This window comes from Daphnia carinata, chromosome 10 (genome assembly GCF_022539665.2).
Source record: "Daphnia carinata strain CSIRO-1 chromosome 10, CSIRO_AGI_Dcar_HiC_V3, whole genome shotgun sequence".
Classification (NCBI taxonomy): domain Eukaryota; kingdom Metazoa; phylum Arthropoda; class Branchiopoda; order Diplostraca; family Daphniidae; genus Daphnia; species Daphnia carinata.
Window position 1 is genome coordinate 6,337,356 of NC_081340.1, and position 26,463 is coordinate 6,363,818.

General features: G+C 40.8%; 3 protein-coding genes and 2 non-coding genes across 7 annotated transcripts; 2 read left to right on the plus strand and 3 right to left on the minus strand.

Annotated features, from left to right (window-relative positions):
* The first annotated feature begins 464 nt into the window (after positions 1 to 464).
* On the plus strand, positions 465 to 3,098 carry LOC130701323 (calcium and integrin-binding family member 3-like). Its single transcript, XM_057523297.2, has 5 exons — positions 465 to 1,079; positions 1,175 to 1,209; positions 1,337 to 1,454; positions 1,853 to 2,000; positions 2,406 to 3,098. The coding sequence occupies exons 1-5, from the start codon at positions 1,029 to 1,031 to the stop codon at positions 2,627 to 2,629; spliced, it is 576 nt and encodes a 191-aa protein (XP_057379280.1). The 5' UTR covers positions 465 to 1,028; the 3' UTR covers positions 2,630 to 3,098.
* Positions 2,739 to 7,706, minus strand: LOC130701292 (mucosa-associated lymphoid tissue lymphoma translocation protein 1 homolog). 2 transcript variants are annotated; one of them, XM_057523258.2, is made up of 11 exons: positions 6,555 to 7,706; positions 6,334 to 6,488; positions 6,101 to 6,252; positions 5,865 to 6,042; positions 5,541 to 5,799; positions 5,310 to 5,469; positions 5,043 to 5,235; positions 4,663 to 4,969; positions 4,365 to 4,572; positions 3,838 to 4,272; positions 2,739 to 3,776 (listed from the first exon to the last, which is right to left on the minus strand). In XM_057523258.2, exons 2-10 carry the CDS (start codon positions 6,477 to 6,479, stop codon positions 3,869 to 3,871), a joined length of 2,007 nt encoding a protein of 668 aa, XP_057379241.1. In that variant the 5' UTR covers positions 6,480 to 6,488; positions 6,555 to 7,706; the 3' UTR covers positions 2,739 to 3,776; positions 3,838 to 3,868. The 2 variants fall into 2 exon arrangements, with proteins under 2 accessions (XP_057379241.1, XP_057379242.1); XM_057523259.2 differs by lacking the exons at positions 2,739 to 3,776; positions 6,555 to 7,706 and having other exon boundaries at positions 3,822 to 4,272; positions 6,336 to 6,477.
* Positions 7,707 to 8,643: 937 nt separating this feature from the next.
* LOC130701287 (breast cancer anti-estrogen resistance protein 1-like) lies at positions 8,644 to 26,164 on the plus strand. Of its 2 annotated transcripts, none has more exons than XM_057523248.2 (8): positions 8,644 to 8,797; positions 21,241 to 21,384; positions 22,865 to 23,191; positions 23,491 to 23,774; positions 24,014 to 25,172; positions 25,377 to 25,598; positions 25,655 to 25,912; positions 25,990 to 26,164. In XM_057523248.2, exons 1-8 carry the CDS (start codon positions 8,702 to 8,704, stop codon positions 26,149 to 26,151), a joined length of 2,652 nt encoding a protein of 883 aa, XP_057379231.1. In that variant the 5' UTR covers positions 8,644 to 8,701; the 3' UTR covers positions 26,152 to 26,164. The 2 variants fall into 2 exon arrangements, with proteins under 2 accessions (XP_057379231.1, XP_057379232.1); XM_057523249.2 differs by lacking the exon at positions 8,644 to 8,797 and adding an exon at positions 15,906 to 16,341.
* Trnar-ucg (transfer RNA arginine (anticodon UCG)) lies at positions 12,443 to 12,515 on the minus strand. Its single transcript has one exon. It is a non-coding gene; the product is annotated as a tRNA-Arg (tRNA).
* Positions 12,624 to 12,696, minus strand: Trnar-ucg (transfer RNA arginine (anticodon UCG)). The gene has a single exon. It is a non-coding gene; the product is annotated as a tRNA-Arg (tRNA).
* Positions 26,165 to 26,463: the final 299 nt, after the last annotated feature.

Consider the following 26,463-nt stretch of genomic DNA (forward strand, 5'->3'; position numbering starts at 1 on the left):
ACGAGTTGCCACCCACTTGATTTGGAAACACTGTTGGATGACAATAGGGAAACGTCACTGGGGGCGCTTACTCATCCGTCCCATCGCCAAAACAGACACGACCAAAGCAAAATCAACAGAAATTATTTACCCAAACTTTCGTTGGAAGCTTGAAAAGTCATATTCTCGTCGTCCAACGAATTGGTTTCACTGTTGTGTGCGTTAGAATTGACGCCAGGAGACACACACGAAATAGCGTTCTCCACCTTCTCACTCTCGGCCATTTTGAACCTGCTGCGTTGCCATATCGTCTGAAAATCCAAACAAATCCATTGTTGCTATTTTTCCCTCCAATTTCTCTCTGTGAAAGTTGTGATTTGAATTGTAAAATAAAACACCAAATAGCCTTTAGCACCTAACAAATAAAAAAGAAGAATCAATACCAGTCACAAAAATAGAAGTTCTTGTAATGATACTGCTTTTTGGTACAATACTGACGATGTCACGGAATGGCTGTCCAGATGTTCTCTCGATCTTCGAAATCGTGCAGCACGATGGAGGCCGTCTGCAGTCATGTATTGATCCGCCAGTTTTCGATAGAAATTTTACGCTGCTAAATAGCACGTCATTCAGAAGTGAAAAGCAAAAGAAATTCTGCTGGTTCATCTACATTCATACGTTGAATTCTATTATCCATTGGCTGGGATAAAGTTCTGTTTCGAAACAAGATCACAACGTTCTATACGTCGAGGTTTGTGGGACACGAGCAGTCGAAGAGTTTATCGACGTCGTTGCTGGTAGTAGAGAGTGCGAGGTATCTGTCAGTTGTGCCTTTTGTGTCGTTTGGCTTCACAGGCGTGGTAGTAAGTTTTTTTTTGTCAATAAATGGCGAAATGACGTGGGGGACACACCCATTCAGGATTGGGGCTCGCCGATTTCAGTCCCACTTTTTCTAGTTTCGTTCACAAGTTGCATCCAAGCGAGCTGTTCTGCTGGTTTCAAGTTCTACATCTCGACGAGATCGTGCCTCTAACGTATCAGGACTGGTCATGGGTAACAAAGTGGCCACGTTCTCCGAGCAACAACTCGAGGATTATCAAGTAATTTCTTTGTTTTGCTTATTTAGATAACGTAATTCACAGCATGTGCTTTGCATTTTCATGTGTTTACTATGGCATTTGGCTGCAACCAAAAGGATACGACCTTTTTTAGCCGGAAGGAGATTTTAAGGTGAGCCTTTAGACTTAAAAAGTTTGCGACCTCGTTTATTTGTTTATATCCTCTCTGACCACATGGGGGGGCCTTCTGTTTTTTTGTTTTTTTTTGCGTGTGTGTGTGTGTGTCTTTGTTCGTACAGAGTGCACCGCCGCTTCCGGGAGTTGCAGCCGGAGTTGGTGCCGCGAACCATGTCGATGGAAGCCACCCGGGATCTACGATTGCCAAAGAGTTTGATCAACACATTACCCGAGCTAAAGGTTCCAAAAGCTCCCTTTTTTTTTCTTTTTTAGAATATTTATTTTTCTACTACGATGGCCATCAATAATCCGACAGCTTTGTTACCCGGCTTGCAGCTGGATACAAGTAAAAAATAAAGTGTGCACACCAAGTATCGATTTTAAGATAAGTCCCACGTTGGGTGCGGTCCTAACCGTCGGGGAAATCAGATTTCTCATTACTCTGTATATTGTTTGTGGCTACAACTAGAGGCTAGGTTATTCTTCTGGTTTGTTAGTCGATGTCACGTCAACGGCCCGCTCTTTCTGTCTTCATTTCAGCGAGACCATTCACTAGTGTTAGTGGCCTGTTCTTGATGGCCGCTAACCTCAATGAAGCTCGTTCCTTTTCATTATCATTTTCTCTTGTTGGGCGACAGGAAAATCCATTCCGTGACCGGATCCTAAAGGTGTTCTCGAGCAACGGATCGGGCGACTTGTCCTTTGATGATTTTCTCGACTTGCTTTCCGTCTTCAGTGAGCACGCACCAAGAGAGCTCAAACTCCATTACGCCTTCCGAATTTATGGTACGTCTCTTCTCTCGACTTTGGTTTACTCATAGGCTTATTGGACGTCTAAAGAGGCTTTCAATTGAGTAACGAGACAGACATCGACCATGTCGGCCATCTTTAGCCGATTCAAATGCGCATGCACCGCAACAAGCGGCGTCCAATAGCCAAAAAAAAAAAAAAAAGCAATGAAAAACGAGATTGTAGCGTGTCTACTTGAATTACACGTGCCGCAATTTACCTACTGGAACACGTAGGGGGAAAAAAAAAGCCGTTGAAATGTTGAGTACGCAATGCGCGTGAATGAATGAGAACCTGTTTAAAGCAAAGTGGAAAATCCACACGTATTTCGTAAAGTTGTTTTCTCAATCTGAAACTTAACGACGAATGAAATTCGTTGGCGGCAAATTCGTTCCACGACAGATATGGATGGCGACGGGGTGGTCGGACCTGGGGACCTTAAGGCGGTGATTGGTCGGCTGTGCCAGCACGAACGCGGACTGACACCCGCCGAAATAGATGCCGTCGTCGAACAAATTCTGGATGAAGCGGATGTCGACTGCGATGGCCACCTCACGGCTATGGAATTTAGTCACGTGGTGGCGCGGGCGCCTGACTTCGTCCAAACATTCCACATTCGTATATAATTTATTACGTCATCATCACTCAGCGGTCCATCTCCGATTACATTTGCAAATGAATCCGGATCTCGTCTTCTTTTTTTTTTTTTTTTTTTTTTTTTTATTGTCGCAAATATTTTTCTCTCCTCGTTCAAGTTTGCCATGTTTCTTGTTCTTTTTTTAATGTTTCAGCTTCGGCTGCAAAAACCTTTTGTAAAATTTCCTAAAATTTATGCACCGTTTCTTGTTTCGAAAAATTCCAGACGTTTTTTTTAGCTGCATTCTTTTTGAAATGGTCTTGTGAAACCAGGCACCGAAATTGACGAAGACGTTATCATCACATTTTATGGAAAATAGACCCAGAAATTTTTTTATTGTTAGATTCGTCCATTTCTTTTTTTTTTCTCATTCTCGGGAATGACGTCGTGCAGTATTTCCATCTCTCTTTCTTCTTTTTTCGTACCGCAAATCTGAAATACACTTTTCTTTTCCTGTCGTCTTTTGAAATTAAACGAGCTGGCAACGTACGTTATTTCCCGAAGAGGGCCTTTACCGATTGGCTTTTATCGGATCGGCGAGAGTTCAAAAATAAAATTTTTGATGCGTAATTATCGTGCGCCCTACACGGAGCGGCCATAAAGCGCAGTCAGCTACGACGCAATAACAACTTATAGATACCGACGGCACAGAAAGGATAACAAAAGAAAGAGAGAGAAAAAAAAAGCGCAGGGCGGCATCAGTTGCGGTTCCTTTTTTGACGAGATTCTATCAAATCACAGCCTAGCCGATGGGTTTGAAGTCATAGCCGCGACTTCCTCGAATTACTAGACCTGGCTCGTGTAAATAAAGCCGTGGCACACGCACGCCCCCTGTTCCGCGCCATGAAATCTACCGGGAAATGTGTGGGTTGCAGAGGCGTAGACGACACTACGCGTCCAACAACAACATTGGGTGTTGGACTGACTAATGGTGAACTATCACGCAAAAAAAAACAACACAGCCACCGCCACCCATTCCTCATCCAACGACCGGGCGGAAAAGAAAACATCATTCTACGCCAACGCGCACAAATTACTGACTGCCAAGGCGCGACAACGTGGCACGATCTTCGTTATGATTGGCAGTAAAGACTTGGAAGCGTCTTGTGCATCTTTCCACGAAATATATATTGGATCTGTATACAATAACAATATAAAGAAAATTAAATTCGTAACCTGAATATGAAAAAATAGTACTTAAAAACGTTTAAGGAATGGCTATGAACAATTATAAACTGTTCGTCGAAAGACGTGCTTTGGCAATAAGGGGCTGCCCCAGATGAACAACGATCCGTTCGTTAGGACATTCAGCAACCTGAAGGTAAATCCTGGCGTCTTCCTTTAACGTTTGCAACTTGTGAATCGTAATTGTGCACTTTCTTAGATCCATTTCGTGTTTCACTTCCAGTATTTCAAGCGTCGATGGATAAATGAACGGTTGAAAGGTGATCATTTCGTAGCCTTCTACTGCCAGTTCAATTTTCAGACCGTTGCTGAAGCAATCGTCCATCAAGCCGAAATGGATGTGGATGAGGACTACGTTGCAGTTGATGTAAACGGTTGCAATTTGTTTTTGTGGAAGCTCTAACCAACTTTTAGCCAGCAGCTGGCAATCATTCCAAAGGCTGCCCCCTGGTTAGAATAAGAAGATAAGAAGTTAAGCTATCAACCGTAGTGGGTAGAAGAAATTTAATTGTAAAAACATTTGAATTAAGACAGCTGACCGACAAGGCTGTCATCAATCGGATCATCAAGCGACAACGGTTCGGCTAAACTTGAAAAAATTACAGGCATTTGGTCCCTGGCTTCAATCGGTATCTCTAGTTTGGAATGTCGTTTGAGACGCTCGAGCATATCAGTTACCAATATATTTCTTTGTTCCATTTCTTTTTTCAAGTATGTCATAAATATTCCATTTTGCTCGTAGCCCATCTGTCCAAATAATTGTAGACAATGTGAACGTAGAATTAATAAAGGCAAAAATGAAAAGACAATTAAAATGAGAGATAAAGAATGTGATACCTCAAATGCATTGCTGTTTTCTGCTGTTGCCCAAGCCATCACTAAATTTGAACGCGAATCTCTAGGTACTTGCTGCGGTAACTCGGCTGTGATACGCGGATTTAAGCGTTGTTGAGGAATTGTGCGACACATGTCTAGAAGAACAACCAACAATTTGGGATTCTTTTGTTGGATTCGAGAGATTATCTCGTTCCCGTCAACCAAATCTTTTACGGAATAGTCGAAATCCATTTTTACGTCAACTGGCATCAGATAATCGAAAAAGTAATGGATTCCGTGACCGGCGAAATACACGACAACATAAGCACTATGGAAGAAGAATTTAATTTTATCAATGTCTAGCTCAGATAAAGAAAGTTGGGGTCACAATAAAAATTTACCCGGGTAAAAGTAGTTCGCACAGACGGTCGGCAGCATTAAGAATTTCAACCTTGCCGAGATTACACAGCGAGATAACCTCAAAATCCATTTTGTATAAAATGTCGTGTAAAGTTTTCACGTCAGCCCTTACTTTCCTAAGGCCATGACTATCGTATGTCCAGTTACCAATGAGTAGCGCTTGTTTCATTGATGCTGTTTGGTACCAAGAAAACAAATAATTTCAATGAAGTTTTTTTCGATTTAAAAAATGGGTTATTTCTTCATACCACTATGTCGTGGAGAATAATCCGTAAATGCTCCTGGATGGTACAGGGATGTTTGGGATGGTTTAATTTCGACACGTGCTTCCCTTGTTAGCGTTTTGCCTTCCGAATTTCTCGCCAAGCACCTATATACTCCGGAATGATGGAGCATTGTGGAACTTATCTATTAACACAAAGAGTGTTGAGTCCTGAAAGAAATACTACATCATACAAACAGGCTATGATTTTCATTACCTGTAAAGTACATGAAACTTCCTCATAAAGGGGAAAATCGTCCTTGTACCATTGAAAATCAGGAATTGGATTTCCTTCGATTCTGCATCTAAGTTCGAGGCATTCCCCTGCTTCTATCCAGCAATCCTGAGGCTCCGACACGACAAACGGCGCACAGTTTTCCAAACTCACCCTCGACGGAATGGTAGATACTGTTTGAAAAGAGCCATCTCTGCACCGTTGGGTAATTTCACATTTGTAGAATCCGACATCGGAATAGCTGTATTTTTTATTTGAGATAATATTTACTAGGTTATAACAACTTTTAGAAAAAAAAACTTAAACCTGAAATTGGGGATTACTAATAGGTTTAGCGTTGCACCATCTGATGACATTGGAGTATCATTGAAGAACCATTGGAATGTCGGTCTGGGAAATCCAGAGACTTCACAACCAAGTTTAACCATAGTGTTTATTTTCACCAAACTTTCCTGTGGTAACTGATTAACTATCTCAACTGGGACTAAATTCAAGGAAATCATTTATGTTTTTTGTCTGTAATTTTATAAGCAAATATATACCTCGATCTTTGAACAGGTAAAGTGGTTCATACATGTGACAACTCTCCAGAAAATAGGTGAGGATTTCAATAGTACACTTCAATCTGCTGAATTTAGAAAATAGCTGAGCACTGGTACAGTCTCGTTGATGGGTAATATAACCACCTGGATTCCTGAGGGCATTTCAGATGAAGCAAGAATTGGTTTTTTAATTAGTTTGATAACATATGGAATACTATTTGTGTTGAACAGACACTTTTGCCATGGCGAAATCCAGCAGTTCCCAGGAACGTCCTTCCCGATCCAACCATGAGCACAGCTGCTGATGAATCCCTGGATTCAATCTTTCAATTGGTAGCGAACCATCTGATGGTACAGGTGGTAGAGGAAACCGTAGCATTTTTCAAGTCTGTAACAATGTTTTAAAAAAATACTGCTATTAAATGGCTCACTTCTTTTTTACTAGTCCAAATACCTTATTGTCACCTGTTGCCTTGTTTTTTCTAAACTCAGATAACTAGTTACACCTGACCAAATACATAGAGGTCAATATTACTTTAGAATACATTAAAAGTAAAGTAACATGTGACATGGGGTCTCCTTTTTTAAAATTCCTTTTTAAGTCAATGGTCCAACAATACATAAATTGCCCTTCAAGTTTTATTTTGGCGATAAATAACACTGTAAAAAAAAACCTTTGATCAGCAATGACATCTGGTGATTAAGTATTGAAACCAAAATTCGTAATTCGATAGTGAAAAATGTGAATTTCTTGTAATAACATTTTGGCTTATTCAAAACAGGATGTCGGGTCAGCAACTAAATCAGTCGCAGGGTTAAGAGGACAAACAGATTTTATACGATGGCCATGCAACGAATGCATTCTGTCCATAGATTACAACCTTCTTGACTGTCGGCGACAGCTGCTGTTCTCATCGGCAGCATTATTTATTCACAAATTTTCTTTAAACAAAATAAAAGGAAAAAAAAAATGCATATGATATTACCCAAATAAGGTTCAGCATGGCGTCGCTTGGACGCTCTCATTCTACGGGTAAAAGCAGAAAACAAAAATTGGCAGCTAAAAAAACGGTCGTATAATCGCTGAGGCGTGGCAGATTACCAAGACGAGTGGGACGAAAGCTTTCACGATATACATTTCGAGATAGAAATAGCCAGCAAAGCCCGTTTCCTCGAATTCAACTCAACTTTTTGGAGGGAAGGAAGCTGATTGATTTAGAGCTTTTGACCATTTCGCCAAGAATTCCCAAGTCTTTCTTCTTTTTTTTGACGCATTCATTTAAAATAAAGCTGGCAAATGTTTGTCGAAAGAGAAAATAAATTTTCGGGACTCTGCGATCTGACGTTTGTCCAATCGGCTGGAATTCATAACGTCTATTTTCTTTTACATTTTGTTTATATTTTCGTTCCTTTCCAGTTACCACATGGTGATGAAAGCTTGTAAGCGGTTTTGGCGCCATTTGGAAAGTGCCGGGAATGTCTTCCATCTAAGCTGGGCAATTCATCATCTCTCGGTCATGGACTAACGTCAGCCAAAACGGACTCGGCGGACATGTCGGTCCTCGTGCGCACTCCATCGATGTTGGTGGCATCTGCGCGCATGTTTATAATCTTTTTCTTTTTTTTTTGTATGTCCTTCTTCCTAGTTATGTTTCTTTTTTGCCCACCGAAATTGGAGTTACCAACGACATTCTTACGTGTCACAAGAATCCACAAGTCGTTTGCAAAAGGCCATCCAGGCCCCACAGGATGAACGAGCTTAGTCTTGAGCTGCATGAACGTGAAAAGAAACCATAATGCTATCCCGACCTTGTGAACTTCAGACATCCACGACACTAAAGAGAAGTACCAGTGGTAGCAAACAAAAGCTTTTGCTTTGGATGAATCGTCAGACAAAATTCCATTCTACACGAACAGAGAGTTATTCCTCCTTTTGTTTTTATCTTTTCATTTTTTTTTTTCTTGCTTAAATACTAAAGGAGGAACAAAAAACAATCGCAGTCGTTGCCGATAAAGGAAAGCACCTTAATTAGCGAACACAACAACCTTGCGCGTTCTACCATCTTTTTTTTGTTTCTTCTTATTTCTCTTCTTGTTTTCGCCATGCTGGAGGTCTTAATAAGGACCGTACGACGTTGTCCATACTTAATGTTTAATAGAAAAAAAAAAAAAAATTCGTTGTGCTTATCTGATTTGATTCGCAATCAAAAAAGAAAAATTTCCAACTAAATTCAAATCCGGCAGAAGCCGGTCTCTTCAGTTCCGCATGGCTCCTACTATAGCGAAAAATGGAACCAAAAGAGGAAAAGAAAAAAAAGAATAAGAGAACCGATTTGTTCAAAAGCCAACTCCACTACCCATAGCTGCTTCACTCTTTTGAGAGAAGTCCATCCGGCAGTGATAAGACACCACTTCTTTTTTTTTTTTTATTCCGCGTACGTGATCGTGTACAAATAAAGTGATACACAAGCCAATTTTCTTATACAGAGTTAAAAAGAAGGAGAAAGAGAAAACATCGTCTCGTTTCAGTAAAAAAAAAAAGCTGGTTGGGAAAAAAGTTGAACCACTTCACATCGAGTGTAGAAAGCGAAACGAAAAATTATGTCTTTTATCGACGGAAGTGTCCAGACTGCTATAGCCAGAGGCCAACTGAGCGTCTCCAGCATACAGGAGCAACCAGCTGACTGGAAACGATTGGTAAACTTCAATTTTTTGTTCCTTCTAGCACAGTATTTTTAAGAAGAACATTTCAAAGAGGAAAAGATTGGGAATTGTTAACTATGTATACTACCTATAAGCAATATTCAAATACGAGGCATTCCTATACGGTCTCGTCAAAGAAACGCCTATTTTTTGTTGAATAATCCAAAAGATCCGGGCCATCAGTAGAAGGGGCGCGCTTTGCGGAGTAAAGTGAGAAGCTCTTCAAGTCTCAAGGTCTATCGTATCACTTCACTTTACTTGTATTTGTTTTTTTGTTTAATTCTACGCTGTGGTGTAAGTGTTGTTTTTTTCCCGTGGTTGTTGTATGATTCACGAGCCAGTTTGAATTACTTTGGGATCGGGGAACCAAACCCATCGATTATGCACGGGGCTGTGTTGCTTATAATCTTTTTAAAATCAACAGTTTCATAATTTTTTATGTAGTGTGTGTGTGTAAGGCAAATTTGACACTCGATCGTTTAGGCTACTAAACGCAGTTGTACAAAGCGAAAACATACGCACACGCACGCAATTTTTTGATACAATGCGTTACGATGATGACGCCTGACACTGCTGACACACCGACCGAAAGCTCGTGTTCTTACGTAATAAGGGAAGAAAGAATGAAGAGTAAAAAAAAAAAAAAAAAGATTTAAAAGACAAGAACAAGATGGAAAAGATGCAATGATAAGAGGAACGCGCTAGCGGGAAAGGAAAAAAAAAAATCTGTACGAGGCAAGTTTTGAACACGGGACCCCCAGACGGCGCCTTCTGCTCTCGCTAACTCATCATCTTGTTGTAATTTAAATAGTTTTCGATAGGATGATGAGGAACGTCTCGCCGGTAGGATGGAAAGAGAATTTTAAAATGGGAAACTTGGTGATTTGCGATACGAGTAGTTATTATCCAAATGTCTCGTCCATCAATTTAATGATGAAACAAATTCCGAATTTCTCAGCAGGTTAAAAAAGCGGCAGCTCGTCATGAATCGAGAAACAAAAAAAGTTGATTGTTCGACACGTTTAGTAAAACAGCTGGATGACACTTGAAATGGTTATTACACCTACGATCATCACTCAAGAACGTAACGAACCCAAAATAACCAGAGTTCCTTTCTTACGTAGCGTGCGTCAAAGTTAACACAATTCTTTCCTCATTAAATTGTTATCTTGGCGGCGCATTAGCCAAGCTCTGTTAAACCTGTTTCGTTTCCGCTCGACCTTAAGGTTTACCTGTATTGCGTCGTACATAATGATAACGTACTGAGCGCATTACAGACAGTGTCGCGCAGCGGCGCGTATATCTAAACGTACCCTTCTTTTGATGATAATATTATCTCGTTATGGGGCAACCGACTTGAAAAAAAAAAAAGAAAGGCAATTATGCGTATGATAAGCTTTCTTGACCATAAAAGTAGATCCGCATGCAAATCCTCAAAGCGGTAAATAATACAGTTTAATTTCTAGTTTGATATAAGTTACGTCGAGGGCAGCAATTTCAACCGAAAAAGCCGCGGATAATGATAATAATTTTTGTTTTGCTTCGTATTCATTTCAATATTTGTGTGTGTGTGTGTGTGTGTGTCGAGATCCGAAAGGATTAAAATATTTTACCTCCCCCTTTTTTTTTTTATGCCTATAAGTTATGCTGAATAAGGAAATGATTGAGAGCGGGTCGTTCAGTCTCTTTGGCAATGAGATTTCTTATGAATAGACACGCGTAAAAAAAAAAAAGAAAAATAAGAAACCGGACTTGCATCGATCAACCCGCAAAAAACAAACGGCAGACACAATCGCTGGTGAATGCGAAAAAGGACAAGGTGACATCGTTCCCCGCATGGACGGCATGCAGGAAAACATACGACGAGACACACACACACACACACAATACTCTTTACATTGTCAAACTGGCTTCCTTTCTTTTCATGTTTTTTATGGTATTCACTGGCGACACATGAACCGTCTTGTACCCGGAACTGATACCGACCCTGGTTGACTCTTTCCTAGTTTCTCTCTATAAGGTGTGACGTTGTATGCCCATTCTGTACTACGACTACTACAAGCGCGCTCACGCCGGATTATTATGCGCACATAAAGCCAAGAGACGGTCAAAAACGGATGGCGAAACTTGATTTGTATGGATTTATGATTGGTGACAAGCGCGCACAAACAACAACAAAAAATTGTGACAAGCTTATTATGAATAGAAAGAATGGTACACCTATTGTCGTGTTTTTGGAGTTTAAACTACTGCTTGACGAACTGCGATGGGTGCGAAATGTTGTAGTGGATTTAGAGAGGGGGAAAGTCAAGAGGTGGAGCTATTAGAGAAATTGCAGCTATATACAACAGCGGTAGGCTGGAGCCCTATTCCGCATGAATATAATGGACAGCAACATTGATCACGCAACTTTTAGGAACTGGACAGTGGCGCCATGACGCATTCCTCTGACCAAGGAGAACAAAAACAAATCTGTGTCGTTATTTGTTATTGTTGTTGTTGTTTCTTATAATAAGATTCTTTTGAGAGAGAGAGAGAACGGAAAAAGTAAAAGGAAAACAAATATTAAACTCGAATTTTGTTTTTCTTTTGTTTTTACGGGGTTATGTGTTTTCGGGGCCTCTTTCGGCATCGGTATTTTCTACAGAGAGAGAGAGAGAGAGAGAGAAAGTCAAGTTTTGTTTTCACGCTACCCTGGGATATTCAGCATTCAAGTGCTCTAATCGCAGATTGAAATAGACGGAGCGGAAGGGTGGGCGACGTCCGAGAGATGTCCGTAGGACGACGGCTCCATCGATTACAACTGGTTAGACACGCAAGACAATGACCAAACAGTGACAAAACTAAAATAAAAGAATTGACGACGACACACACACACACACACACACACACACAAAATCGTTTTGAAAAAATACTAAAGAATCACAGCAACTAAGACAAAATCAATTGGCTACCAGACGGGAACACCTGGTTTGATAACAAATCACGGCCAAACAAGTTTGACCAGATTTTTGTACAAAACAACAAAAGTAACAGTTGAGTGGCGGTTGATTCGCTGTCTCAACGTAGTCTACTAAAAATAAATAGGCTAAAGTCTCTCTGTTTGTTTTTAAACCTGAACTTTGTTTTCAAAAATTATCTTTATTTGAATAAAGTGGGAAACGTGGGCCAATTAGATTAATATTGTGATGTGAAATTGACGTACGCAGTGTACACATTAACGTCGAGATAAGGCACGAAGAAGGAAAAAAAAAACCTACGTTGAATTTTTGAACGCAAATCGATACACCTCAACAACACGAAAATTATCCTAATGATGGCAATTTTGAAAGAAAAAATTATAGCTTGTAAAAGAATCTTTCGGAATCTCGCTTTTATAAATATGCAAACAAAACATTTAAGAATGTAAAATAAAACAGCTGCCTCAGAAAAAATAGACCATGTTGGTATGCGAACCGACGGCCCTCTCTATTGTTAATTCGTTGAGGTTATTGGGCACGAATACAAAATTTAAAAAAATAGTAATTAAAAAATTGTTTAAAAAATTAACGTAATTAAGGAACTTTTAAAATATATCTAAATGTTTAAAATGTTGCATGAAATGATGAAACCGAAATGTAAAAAGATCAATAAACACTTCGACCGTGGCAGGACTCGAACCTGCAATCCCCAGATCCGAAGTCTGGTGCCTTATCCATTAGGCCACACGGTCATACACAAAACTTCCAACTACGGCAGGGAGTTCGAGTCCTTTAAACATGTTTGTTCAAAGCTAAACAATGGTAGAGAAGTGGAAAGGACTAAAAAGAAATCTGGCTATCGACCGTGGCAGGACTCGAACCTGCAATCCCCAGATCCGAAGTCTGGTGCCTTATCCATTAGGCCACACGGTCATACAACAATTTTGCTAAACTATTTCGACACTCAAGAACTCAATTTTTTAATTACTCCCTCATCTATTTAAAGTGTAGTAGAATGTTATAACAAGCAACAGGTTTGCAAAATGTGTGCCTAACAACCAGGCCAACTTTTCTCCTCACGTCATGGGTTGTTTGTTTAACAAAACAAGAAAAGAAACGGAAAAACGCCGACGATTTCCTTACGACTTTTCAACATTAAACAGAACGTCTGTTCACGATCCAAAAAGAGTGAGGACGATTGAGAATCAAGTCTAAAGAAATTCAACGAGTCACGGTGCCTGAAAATCTTGAGATAGGCTTCTACTAGATTCACCTTGGCAATTCAGTCGCCGTTGAGACGCCACTAGAAAAAGAAACGTTCGTACACTTTCATAAGAAACCATTTTTTATGCCCATTTTTTTTTTCACGACTGATACAGTGTTGCCCTTGTACTGCTGTTAGATACGTTTTTAACATTGAAAATGCGCATCCCCAGTCACAGAACGCAATTCTCGACATAACTCACGAACGAGGACGGCAGGAATCCCGACAGCCGACACTATTATCTACCTCCAAAAAGGGACTTTTCCTTTTACCCAAAGAACTTCCTTTATACGCGTTTTCAATGACTTGATGATGGAGTGATTTTTTTTTTTTTAAAGATGAAGAAAAAAAAAAATTAAAAAAGGACCCCGGGATTTTCGTGTCAATCAACAGAACGGACCCGTGATTTACCATCTGACGCAATTATTATTTTTTTTAAACCGTGAAATGAGTCGCCCTAAACAGAGTCACGTTCGGAACCAATTGGAATTGGTGACGGGCGGTCACATGCCGCCTTTTTTTTTGTTTTGTGTTCAACGAGGCCAAATGATGAAAAAAAAAAACAAAAACAAAAGAACATTCAAAACAAACGATACGTAACACTTTTTTTTTTCTTTTATAGAGCAATGAAAGTTCAGTATATCGAACGCCATTTTCCAATTAGCTCCGCACACAATGGGCGCGCTTCTCTTTTTTCACTTTGATCGACCTTAATTGAAAGTGATGACGGGCTCCTTTTGATCGCTTCATTTTTTTTTTTTTTTTCTGTTTCGCCTCTTTAGGAAAACGAAAGAAAAAAAAATCTTGTGCGTTTGTGTCGAGCAATTTGCAGCTGGGTCAAGTCTGGATAATTACCAATTCGTGTGTGTTGTGTGTATGTTGGTATTATACATTGTAAAGAATACCTGGCCTTCATTGCCTTTCTCTCGAGGCCGTTTTGACCACGCAAGCCATGCCCACCTATGGGCAATTCAAATAAAAACACAAGCCCAACAAGATGATGTACAAATAAAGAAAAAAAAAAGACGAGGAAAACAGATAAAAGAAAAAAAAAAGAAAATGGAGGGAGGGAAAAGAAAAAAAAAAAAAAAGAACGGGACCAGCAATGGACCTCCACATGTCGTGCATTATTTTTTCATAAAAGGCCTTCGCCCTGACCACTGATAGAATATGCATGTAGATATACATTTCTTCCTCACACATGCAAATCAGCTACGGCAAAGAAAAATAAACAACTGCTGCAATAAAATCTGATTTTTTTTTTCCTTTGAAAAAAAAAATTTTTTTTTCGGGGGGGGGGGGGGGGTGGAGGGAGAATAAGTTTTAAAAAGGAGCGTTTTGGGCAGGTCCCGATAGCTTCTTCGCGTGAGAAACTTATCTAGCGCCGTTTCTTTACCATGGAGAGCACGGAATGTCTTTCTAAAAGGTATTTCCAGTCAGAAGAAAAGCACCAACGGAACAAAACGGAGGGGGAAAACGAGGACAAAAATGCAAAAGATTGGGACCGACGTGCTGAAATACGAGACGAATTTTTCAGAGTAGGGACACTCTGTTCTTTAGCGAAACACTTGACTCTAGACGTTGTGTTTTCTGGGGGCAGAGCCTGACAGCGATGGCATTTCAATTTGGCGCATTTCTCTTGTCTTAAGTGGCTCTTCCCACGTCAAGGAGCTTTCTCCCGTCCAGTTCACAACTGGACAATTTCTTTTTTTTTTTTTTTTTTCTTTACGAGAACAAATCATAACGGGATGACACCCGACCAAAGAGGAGCATCGTCTTGATTACCAAAGAGAGAAGCAACGAAGCAAAATGCAATTCTTTAAGAAATCGGAGCTAGTAAAAAAAACAAAACAAAAATGAAAGACAACGAACTTTGAATGGTGTCATTTGTCTTTATAAAGGCCTTTTTTTTTTCTTTTCTTTTTAAGAAACTCCTCCCACATTTTTTCTGGTTAAGTACGGAGGCACCCGGGGAGTTCAGCAAAAGTCAGAAAAGGTCAACTAGACGATAGAGGGGGGTGACAACAATCCGGATGTTATCGCGTCTTTTGGGCCGATGCTTTTCCAAGAACATCTTTGGCATTTTTCAAACAATTTCTGATCGGAAAAAAGAAAAGAAACGTGTTTACATCCAAACACACACACAAAAAAATTGGGCGTAGAGGATTCTCTTTTAATTTTCTCTCCTTTCTCAAAACAACTTGATGGGTCGGACGCCAAGTGACCGACTCTCACGCAATCCTTTGACTGCGGGTGAAGCGAGCGGGTTTTTTTTTTTTTTTTTTTTTTTTTTTTTAAACACAATGTTATTACAGACAACTGGAACCGACAGAAGGACCCCTCTCTCATCAGACATGCATTGAAGTGGTCAGCACTGGAAGTGCGACGAAGCAAACGCTTTCGCCCCAAAGCTCTATTCTTATGAAGCTTGACGCCTTCGTAATTAAATCAACCGACATTTTTGTTTGGTTTTGTACGACCGAAAATTTCATACAAAACACGATCTGAGGATATCGTTAAACCTGCTCCGATTTGCGCTCGACTCCCAGTATAGGATACTCGGAGTCGAGCGCACAGATAGAGAACATGGGTAGTTTCCACATACATGAAGAAGAAGAATACCAGTTTCTTGCCGGCCTTTTTATAACTGGAACCCCAGTCGAGTCGCTGAAGCCGTGCTGTTCACACGGACTTTTTTTTTTACCTCTCTCGAATTTCCCCACTTTTTTTTTTTTTTTTTTACATAAAAGAAAAACTCAACAACAACAAAAAAAAAACTATTGTGCGTGTGTGTGTCTTTTCTCTTCAAGTGTCTACAATTACCTTTTAATGGATTTTTTTTAAGCCATTAAAATTAGACAAAAAAAAAAACGGGAAAACTGTTCATTTGAAAACGATAACGAGAGAACTGTGCTAATTTTAGTTTCTTTTTGTTTTCGCAAAGCGGATATTTCTAAACACAGTGAAGTGTTGCTTGTAGAGTCGAAAGAAAAAGGAACCAAAAAAATGGCACACGCAAACGTTCCGGAAGAGTGAAAATTCTCTTCCGTATCGATTTTTTTGTCCGTTCCGTCCTGCCCTGCCCACTACATCGAGTGAGTGTTTGTAGCGTGTGCGCGCGCACGCAAACAGAACACGTACCGGAATTGTGAAAAACAAAAACAAAAAAACATAAAACTCGGCGAGAAGATCCGTTTGACATCTTTCGGCACGTTAAAAAAAAGGGGGGAGAGTTCTCCTTGTTTATGAAAGACGTAGAACGGAGGAACCAGAGCATCATGATGTTTACCCATAGAACGGAGCATTTTGCAGGCGTAAGTATAAATAAAATTCCTTTTTTTTTTTTGCGCTGTATATACACACACCCAACCTAGTCCGTTTTGTACGCTACGTATTTATATAGTACTGGACATTGGGTCACACATCTGGCTCGCGCCATTTTCCTAAGTTCTGGTTTGCCGAATGAAGAACATGTTTTATTCTTCGAATCTCTTTATCATTTAAAGATACAAAAAAAAACTTGAAAACTGGGCGAAGAGAATGCGCTTTTCTTTGTCGTTTAGCCCCCCTCTTTGGCCGTGTAGCGTTACACCCACTTAACACACAACTAACGCCAGCGGGGACTTTGCCCGGCAAATGGCATTCCGTCATGCGATTTTCTACAGAATGCTTTTCTTTCTTGTTGATTTTTTCGAATAGCATTGAAAAAAAAAATATCATCCTCTTGAAACAAGTACAGGGAGAACACACATTTTTACTAACCTTTTAGCATGTCGTTGTGACACACGCAAAGCAAATCCTAGTGACTTGGCTAGTTCCGGTGCAAGGCAACAGGGTAGGACGATAACGCAGAAAAACTTTCCCCCCTTTTCTTCTCTTAGAAAAATTGTGACGTCACTTCCGTTTGCTGATTCCGCCCACCGATTGTTGTTGGGCTGGTTCTCTGAAATCCTGCCAAGTAAAAAAAAAAAAAAAAAAAAATCTTTAAATCATCATTCTCCTTTTTTTTTTTTAAATTAAAAATTTCTAATTTTAATTCTAGACGAGACATCTCTTGAATAACAATGAGATACCATTGGTCCCGAAAACTAGTTTTTCTTTTTGGAGGGAGAGGGGGGGGGAATGAAAGAGGTAACAACAAACCCGTGTTTTCCTACAGGGAATCCGCTATTGTAGCAGTTAATTCCTTTAAAAACGTTTCACGACTTCTTTCTTTAACAGCCATTGTGCTTATGGACCATGTCTATTTTGTTTTTTTAGTACGGTGTTGCGACAGACACGCAACGAGGGTGAAGGAAACGACCTGATAAATACCTGGATGCCTTATTTATTCCACGCCACCTGATCGCTCAACAATATGGAAGGGGAGGGATCAACTTTTTTTTTAAAAGAAAAAGAATTTCGTTTTTTTTTTTCTTTCAAAAATGGAAGCTTGTGGACATGTGTGAAGATGTTTGGACCACAGCCGGTCCCATTGAAAAGCTATAAAAAGAAAAAAAAAATATATATCCCTCTTCCTTTTTTTCTAAATAAATGTTCGCCTGGAGCGTGATAGTATTCAAAAGAAATTGGAATACAGTTTAGCATTCTACCTTCCGACACACGTCGGAGCAAAGTCGCAGAGAAATGACGTCAAAAATGTAGAAAAAGAAATAAAAAGAAAACTGAAAAGAGCTGCGTCGTTACCGCGTGATATCAAAGTGAAATGGTTGACCGTGAATAAGTGGAACACGTCCACAATCATAACAAAAAAAAAACTATGAAAATTTTCTTGAAGAATTAAATACAAATTCTTTTAATAGGATTGTAGAGAGACATGTTAAAAGATTGACTCGATTACAGTCAGGTTTCGGGACTCACGAAAAATCTGGGAAGCGAAAAAGTCGGTCAAACAACAACACCTTTAATTTTTGGCCAAGAGACCTTGCCGTCAGCTAGGTCTCGAGTGTTTGTTATCCTACTTTAAATAATGACGGGGGTCTTAACATTCACTTGGCACAGGGCAACACGCATTTCGTTTCTTTTATCTATCCAACCCCTTTCCCCATACGAACAAGTCCTTGTCCCAGCAAAATCACGGCAATGATGATGTTATTGTCGACCAAAGAGGTGGGTTGTCGAGTCATCAAATTTCTGTAAGAAAAACAAGATTCTTCATGTCCACCAGAAGGACACGAAACGTTAGGGGGGTTTCGGATGACAAAAGAGGGGGGGGGGGACCATTCCGCTGGATAAAACGAATCCATACAGCACACACACAAAAGGTACGTTATTTTGAAAAGAGAAGGGGGGGGGGGGGGGAGTTAAAAAAAAAAAAGTGCTTTCTTAACATAAAATTGTTGGAAGGCTAAGAAACTGTTGACCTTTTCCTTATGTTAGGCGGTTAAATTGACCCCATGGGTAATTTATTAGGATTCTCCGAATGTGAATTGTTCCAGCTGGGATCGTCAAAACAGATGACGGAGGGGTCACCCCAAACCTTTCTGATTAACAAAGAACATCCTCCTCCCTCTGTTGTAAATGTGTTGGTCAGAAAACGGAATGCCGACGACTTTTGGATGTTTTTCTCGTGGGAGCACATGCCGCCCTCTTTTAAGTTTACCTTTCGGTGGTAAATCTTTTGTGGATGCTGTGTGTGTGTATATATACAAATTTGAACGAGCCCCATGTTTTTTTTGGGGTGGGGATTCCGGAATGCGGACAGCAAATGAATTGGGAAGCCAAAGAGGGTCGTATTCAGTTGTGTCCGGGAACCGTATTTGTCAAAGCTTCGTTGTTCAATCAAAGTTTGAACGAACTTCTCTACTGAAACGGCCCTTTAAAGGCATTTCTATCCTTGTCTCATCATTTCAAATTATTGAATTTCTTTCGCGCTTGAAAAATTGTCTTTTCTCTTTTGGCTTGGATCCATCGCCGAGACACACAAGTGACGTCACTAAAGAAAAATCGACTCTGGAAAAAAAAAAAAAAATAGAGGGGGGAGTGTGTGTCGTGTCTCGTTTTTATCTTTAAAGTCGGAAGAAGAGAAGGACTGACTGAGATGAATGACCTGTTTGAATTTTTTTTTTCACCGCCAAAGTGTTGACCTCGTCTTCTTCTATGGAAACTGCCCATTTTTGCCTACGTGTCTATAAAATGTTTTTTTTTGTGTTTTTTTCCCCAAATTCTACTTATCTTTGGAACACTTTTCTGTTTTTACTGGTCACCGGGTTCTTGTCTTTAGAGCGAAGGCGAAAATGTACAAACAAAAGTTGTTGACTATCAAAGGTGCACAAGGATTTTGCCTTATCTATACGAATATAAGATAAGATCAATCGAGTCCAGTGGGGCGAGTTTAAGTGCTCCGGACGAGTTTTTTTTTATTATTTTCTTTTATCACCTTCACGTGACAATTTCTACACTATAAACCGTGGCCATTTTTTTTCACTTATCTCGTTCAATGTAACGATGATTTCATACCCTCTGTCACGGCTATTTGAACAAAGATGCAACGCTGTTTCTATGCGGAAAAGATTTTTTTAAATTCTTGAAACGGTGGGGGGGGGGGGGGGGGGAGAAGAAGGCGAGAAAAAGAAAATCAAAAAAAAATTTTCATGTAAAAGAATACGACGCTCATGGGACTTTGTTTGTAAAAACATTCCCAGCAAACACCCACCCGATTTTTGTTGGCCCCCGAAAGAAATGTTTTATACAGTAAGGGCTAAACGAACGGCGGTCCAGTGTTTGACCCCCCATCAAGAAAGATGAGCCTTTTCTTATTCCATCGGTGTCCTCTTGCACAAAGTCGGGTTCTTTTCCCTCTCCCTGTTCTTTTTTTTTTTTTTATTCCACCCACACTGAATTGCTTTTTGGTGTAGCCATAAATAAAAATTGTCCACGGGATAAAAAAATGAAATTATTGGAGGGCCCCTCTTTTTTTTTTTTTTCTAAAAGTTCACACTATTATACAACCGTGTACAAATTGTGGCCGCTTCACACGAATTGATTGGATGTCAGGGACCCGTTTCGAATTCTAAATAGAAATGACAAACATTTTAGAACGTGAGGGGGAGGGCGAAGGGAACTGAGGGGTTGAAACAAAAGAGCTTTCGGAAATCAAAAAAGGTAACCGCCATCAAGATTAGTGTTGTTTCTTGAATATTCATTGCAACAGACAAAAAGAAAACAAAAGCCCTCGCTTAATAACAGGGAAAGAAACGTTTTCTTGTCTTTTTGAAAACACAAAAATGTAGGAAGATTGAAATCGCCAGGGTAGTTGAATAGCACTAACATAAATCACCCAGGGTGCCTTTGAAATCGAAAACGGGCGATTTGATCTCTTTTTCCCCATACAAAAAAAGAAAACATCGTTCCACACAAGAATCTTTGCTCACGCCGTGAATCCTCTACACAATAATCGTGATCGTGTAATCCAATCATCCCACCCGAATACGATGATTTTTCTCTGTTTTTTTTTCAATAACATGGCATCCATTTGTTTTAAATCGTTTTTTGGGGTTTTTCGATCGAAAGTTATGCAAAACAGACGTGTAAACAAAAAATGGCCATGAAGTCGGAAATTCCCAGTCAAAAGGAATGAGATAATACACATGCTATCAATAGGTCAGCATTCACTCAACTGAACTGCCAACATGGCTGCCTCATCAAAGTCTAATTAAGGTAAAAAGAAAGGTAGACAGGGGGTTGTTTGCTGGCGCCTACACCTTATTTGGTTCGGTCTAAAAAAAAACGTGAATCGTTTTAACAGACTCGTGGTTTTTCTCAACCCTTCTCGTCAAATGGGAAAAAAATGGCTCCCGACAGGGGTTCCTTTGTCGTGGGGTTAAAATGGAGGGAAAACAAAGCCACCCCTGGGTTTTACATTATGTGGTCTTGTTTTTTTCTACTGGGTTTATCTTTTTCTCTCTGAATTTTGTTAAGTTTGTTTTACAAATCTTACCTCGTGATGGGGATGCTGCAACATCATCACCTTATACGATAGAGCACACTGAGAAAGACATGTGGCGTAGCAACACAGACATGGAGAAACATGTGATCGACGAGTTGTGTGCGATTGGCATCTTTACGACGAGAACGCCGTCAGAGTTGTCTATTCGTTTTTAAAGTTTTTGACTTTTATTTGGAATTCCCTTGAAAGACGATGATTTCCTTGAACACAAATAATAATAAAAATATTGATTATTTTCTTTTTGTTGTGGAATGTTTTGAAACAGAATTGCGTGGCGAGGGCCTTGTACGACAACATCGCCGAGACGCCCGACGAACTCGCCTTTCGCAAAGGAGACGTCCTGACCGTTTTGGAACAGAATACGAGCGGACTGGAGGGATGGTGGCTTTGCATGCTCAGAGGACGCCAGGTAAGAGAACAAAACTGAATTATCTCAGTAATTATAATTATCATAGTTCGGTGACTCACTGTTTAGCATTTGAGTTTGGAGAGGTCGAAACAATAACAACATGAATCAATTTTGAGATGACAATCTAATGGTTGGCGGTCTAATATGGTGTCGCATTTGTTTCATTAAGGTCATGTTTTGTTAAGTCCTTGCGTTTTTCGTTTCGTTGTTCTGCTGAACGGCACCAAATAGGATAGGAAAACTATCAGACGAGGGAAACCTATTGCGTAGAAAAAGAAACAAAGATTACCAGACGCAGTGAAACACAAAAACGAAACCTGTCTGTAAAAGTCTTTCGTGTCCGTCCGACAGTCGCCAACTGATTAATCACCACACGCTACACATGTGAAAAAGGAAAAGAAACGAAACAAAAAAGGGGCCAACCAAAGGCAAAGATCTCCTTCCTCTGTTTGTTTTTTAGGTCCATAAGAAGAAGCCAAAGGTGATGTCATTCACTCAGTCACTCTTTGTCTCTTTTGGGGTCTCCGTCCTTCTTTTATTTTTTTTTTCCCTTCTCAGAGTTCCAATTAAACGGCAGCTGGATCGCAGGTCATTCTTGAACATGATTCATTTCGACTTGAGAATCTGATGCGATCCCAGGGAAATCTTTCTTGCTCCATCACCCTGCTGCTCTTCTTTTGGCGTGTTAGATGCCCCCCGTGCATCGTGTCCCAGACAAATATACAGTGACTAAAGAATTCGAAACACTTCTGCCCGAAAAATTCGAGAAACAGGCACGTTCGCATTCAACTTTCTTCCCTCACAGATGAGCTTGTAAACGAGCAGAATTGTCAAGCTAAAACGGGAACGGCCTGCTCTGTCGGGGCTTCTTAAATAAAACCCACATAGAACAAAGGGAAATCAAAACTTTTAAAAACTAAAGTGAACTTTTGGGTTGTTAACGTTTTCCAACTCTTTTTTTTCTTCTTTCTTTATGTTAGCATGTGTTTGTTATAGGATTTCTACGTACTATGTACTTGTACCGTTAGGAAATAACTTATGGTGAAATGTCTCTCTTCTTGTGTCGACCCCTGCCGCTCAATTAAGAGAGGCAGCTACCATAAAAAATAGGAAAGGCGTTATATAGAGTTGTTGTTCTATACTCTACACCGATACTAGGAAGAGAGAGGGGACGAAAAGAGAAAACCATTCAATGATCGTTCGGGAACAATATGACAAGCCGCTTCCGTTAGCCATCAAGTCCGCCCCCAATAGTGTGGTAGATTAAAATTAATGGGCTCGCCCTACACTTAAATGGGCGAACACATCATCATCCGCATTGAATTCGAAGGGGGAGAAAATACAAACGTCAAAGCTTCCATTACAACTGGCATCCGTTCCAGCCGAATAGAATAAGAATTTACAGCAACGCTAAAAACCACAGAAATCTTATTATTTTTAATTGAATTTGTTCGCCTTGAAACATCTATGTGTCCAACAGGGAATTTGCCCAGCCAACCGGCTGCGTCTAATAGCCAGGGTGTACGACACTGGCGGCGGAGTATCCGGAGGAGTCATTGGGGATTTCAGCAATGTTTCTTATCCGGCCGCATCATCACCTGGGCTGAATAGTAGTGGTGGAAGCAGTTCGAGTAGCAGCTCTAGTTCCAGTAGTAGCAGCTCATCAAGTTCGAGCAGCTGCAGTAGTTCGTCCAGCATCGGCGGACGGATCCCTCAGCAACAAGCCAAAACAGGAATGCTGAGCGCTGCTGTCCGGGCCCAAAAACAAAAGCAACTGGACGCAGGCGATGAATTCCGCACTTCAAAGGTGATTTCTTTTTTTTTTAATTTCTTCTTTGGCATTAATTCGTTTTTATGGCGGCAGTTTGAAAGAAGCCTTTTTTTTTTTTACTGGATCGATTCGTTCCAGACTCCTTCTTTATCGTTGTGGACAGATGCATACAAATGTTTTACACACACAAAAAGAAAGCAAGGCGAATCAATACTGGCCGACGAACCGATGGGAATTTGAACAGCTGTGTCCTATTTCAGGCCAGCTGGGATAATTTTCATCAGGATACGTTGTAAAGATAAAAAATGATGCTAATTGCAGTTTTGTTTTTCAAGTCGGTGGCCTCCTTTGGTACACGTCCAGGAAATATCTTTGTCTATCCAACACCAGTCCAGCATCCAGATGCTTCACAGGATTGCTACGATATGCCCAGATCTTTACATCAAACATTAATCCGGCAAGAATCGTCCAACTACCAAGAGCCACGTTCACATCGTCCTTTGCTGTCTACACAATCGTCCGTACCAGATGCAGCCATGTTTGCTGATTACGACGTTCCACGACCACACAACCCCGTCAGTCGAATGGAGCCGCTTAGGACGTTATCCGTTGATAGCAGGTTTGTTTTTCCCCCCCTTTCTCTATCTCAAAGATTATGCCGTTCGTGACCAAAAGCATTTGAATAGACGTCCTTCGTTGCCCATTACGATCCATTGTTTTGCATGAATAGTTAATCGATGATGCTATTAAAATGTCTTAACGTCAAGTTTTTTAACGATCAAAGTACCAAATGGATTTTCTTTTCTAGATACTTACAAGTTAGAGAGATTCATTCTTGTTTCTTTTTTTTTCAATCAGCTGCGAATACGATGTACCTCGTCCGACTATGGAGACTTACGATACGCCGCGCTTGGTGGCAATCAGCAACAATGGCCCGTGTGGAGGGTCGTCCATCAGTCCCCCACCTTTGCCGTTATCATCGAGTAATACGGCAACAACACTGGGAGATGAATACGACATTCCCATCGCAGCTGGATCAGCAGCCGTAGCCACCCGTTTTCAGAATCGCAGTGGCAACAACAATCTGTCAGACAGGTCCAGCGGCGTATCGCTCTTCTCGTCTGGCAGCGGTTCCGACGGCTCCTCCGCCATTTCCAGTGCGAACCGATCCGTCAGCTCGGAATCGCTATCGTTGTCCAGCGCAGTGGGCCGCATTTCTGGCCGGTCTAGCCGTTCCAGCATCATTGATCAACAGCCACAATCATTTGAACTCTATGACGTCCCAACTTCCAACCACCAGGTAGTCAAAGAAGCACTTCCAGCCAGTCAAGCCATTCAGGAAGAGGTTTACGACGTGCCGAAACCGGCTGCGGCCGTCGTGCCAGACGAAACGCTTTACGACGTTCCACCACCAACAGTCACGTCCATCATGGAAGACAACAGCGGGCTCGTCTACGATGTTCCACCGCCTCGTACGATGGCTGCATCCCAAGAACACAACCGGATAATAAGTCACCCGACTCCTTCTGAACAAGGAGGTGATACTTATGATAGCCCAAAACCGTTATCAGCTGACGGGACGGATAAGGTGTCCAGCGCTCCCCTGCCGCTGCCATTAGACGCTGCGCTAGATACTCTTGGTAGGCTACACGCGGAAGTATCCAGTGCTATCACCAACTTGCAGAGCTTTAGTGAAGCGGCATCTGGTGGTGACTGGACTGAGTTGCAGCTGCGTGTGCTCCGGCTACGTACCTCCCTCAAGGAACTGTGCGATTTTGCACGTGGAACAATCGGAAATGCATCGCAACGAATCAAAAATGGACTCGGCGATGAAGGTGTCACCATCCGATTGATACGACTCATAAGGCCGCTTCAAGATGCCAACACCATCGTCCAGAAAAGTTCACAGAGTTGGACGGATCTCTTTACCACCCGGCTGGGAACCAATAACGAAAACGAAGCAGAACTTGACCAGCTGTTGGCTTGTTGCCGCAACTTGGGCGATGATATGCGACAGGTAATGATCGTTACCCATCAACTCGAGCGTGACTTGAGTTCTTAACATGGCCGTTGTTTCACAATCGTAAATGTTAGTTTGAAAGACAAGGCCCCACTAGGGGAAACGGAAATCGGTTTACGTTCAGAGAAGCAGAACCGACATTTCCTGTTTGGAATAATGGAATAATAATTTTCTTTTTTCTTGTTTCTTTTCTTCTCATAGGTCGTCGTGTTCATTCAAAGCAATGGCCATCTTCTCTTTGACAAAAATAAAGGACAGGCTGAAATAATAAATGATGACTATGATTACGTCAATCTTGAATCGAAAGCAAAAATCGATCAAGAAAACGAAGAGGTTAAACGTACCTTACCACACGAAATGAAAAGGGGTTTCGATGTCTTGGTTGCCCAGTCCGAAGATTTACCTGTGTTACCACACGATAAAGTATTACAACTCACCAGAAAAAAGCTATGAAAAAAACTTAATTTCTTTTTTTGTAGGTCAGCGATAATGACCGGAACGTGGTGGAATTCTATGGAACGCAAGCCGAGACATACGCCGTTTATCTGAGCAACGCCATCGATGCCTTTATTTTGACCATTGAGCACAATCAGCCTCCTAAAGTGTTTGTAGCTTATTCCAAATTCGTCATCCTCAATGCCCACAAGCTGCTCTGCATCGGCGATACCGTTCACAGGAACGTCGGCAACGCCAAACTCAAAGCCAGTGTCCTAGAACGATCCAACCAACTCTGCCAAGTTTGTGTTCAAACAACTTTCTCAAGTGTTGGCGCTAAATTTAACTTGTCCCTTTTTTTCTCCTCCTCGATTGGCAGGGATTACAAACGTGCGTTCAGAGCACAAAAAGGGCTGGCAAGGAGTTCCCAAGTGTTGCTGCCGTTCAAGGAATGCTTGACTCCATCGTGACCGTCTCCAAATTGGCGCAAAATCTTAAAACTTGTTTAGTTCAACCTACCATTCTAAATGGTTCAAAATGAACAAAATGCAAATTTACACATATAAAAAACAAAAACTTGTTGGAAAGGGAAAGAGAACAGGGCTTCCACTATGTTGGACCAGACCACACACATAGCACAACGTATCAAGTTATTCAAGTGACTGATGCAAACAGTCTGTCTTATAATCATTTTTTTTTTCCTTCTTTGTGTTCGCCAGGCAGCTCAATTATTATGTATGCAGTGACTCCGAATCTTTTTCATTATTGTACCATATAGTTTCAACACAATTGATAATATCTTTCTAGTCTGTTATTTGTTGGGTGGTCGACACATTTGCTGCTACATCGCGAT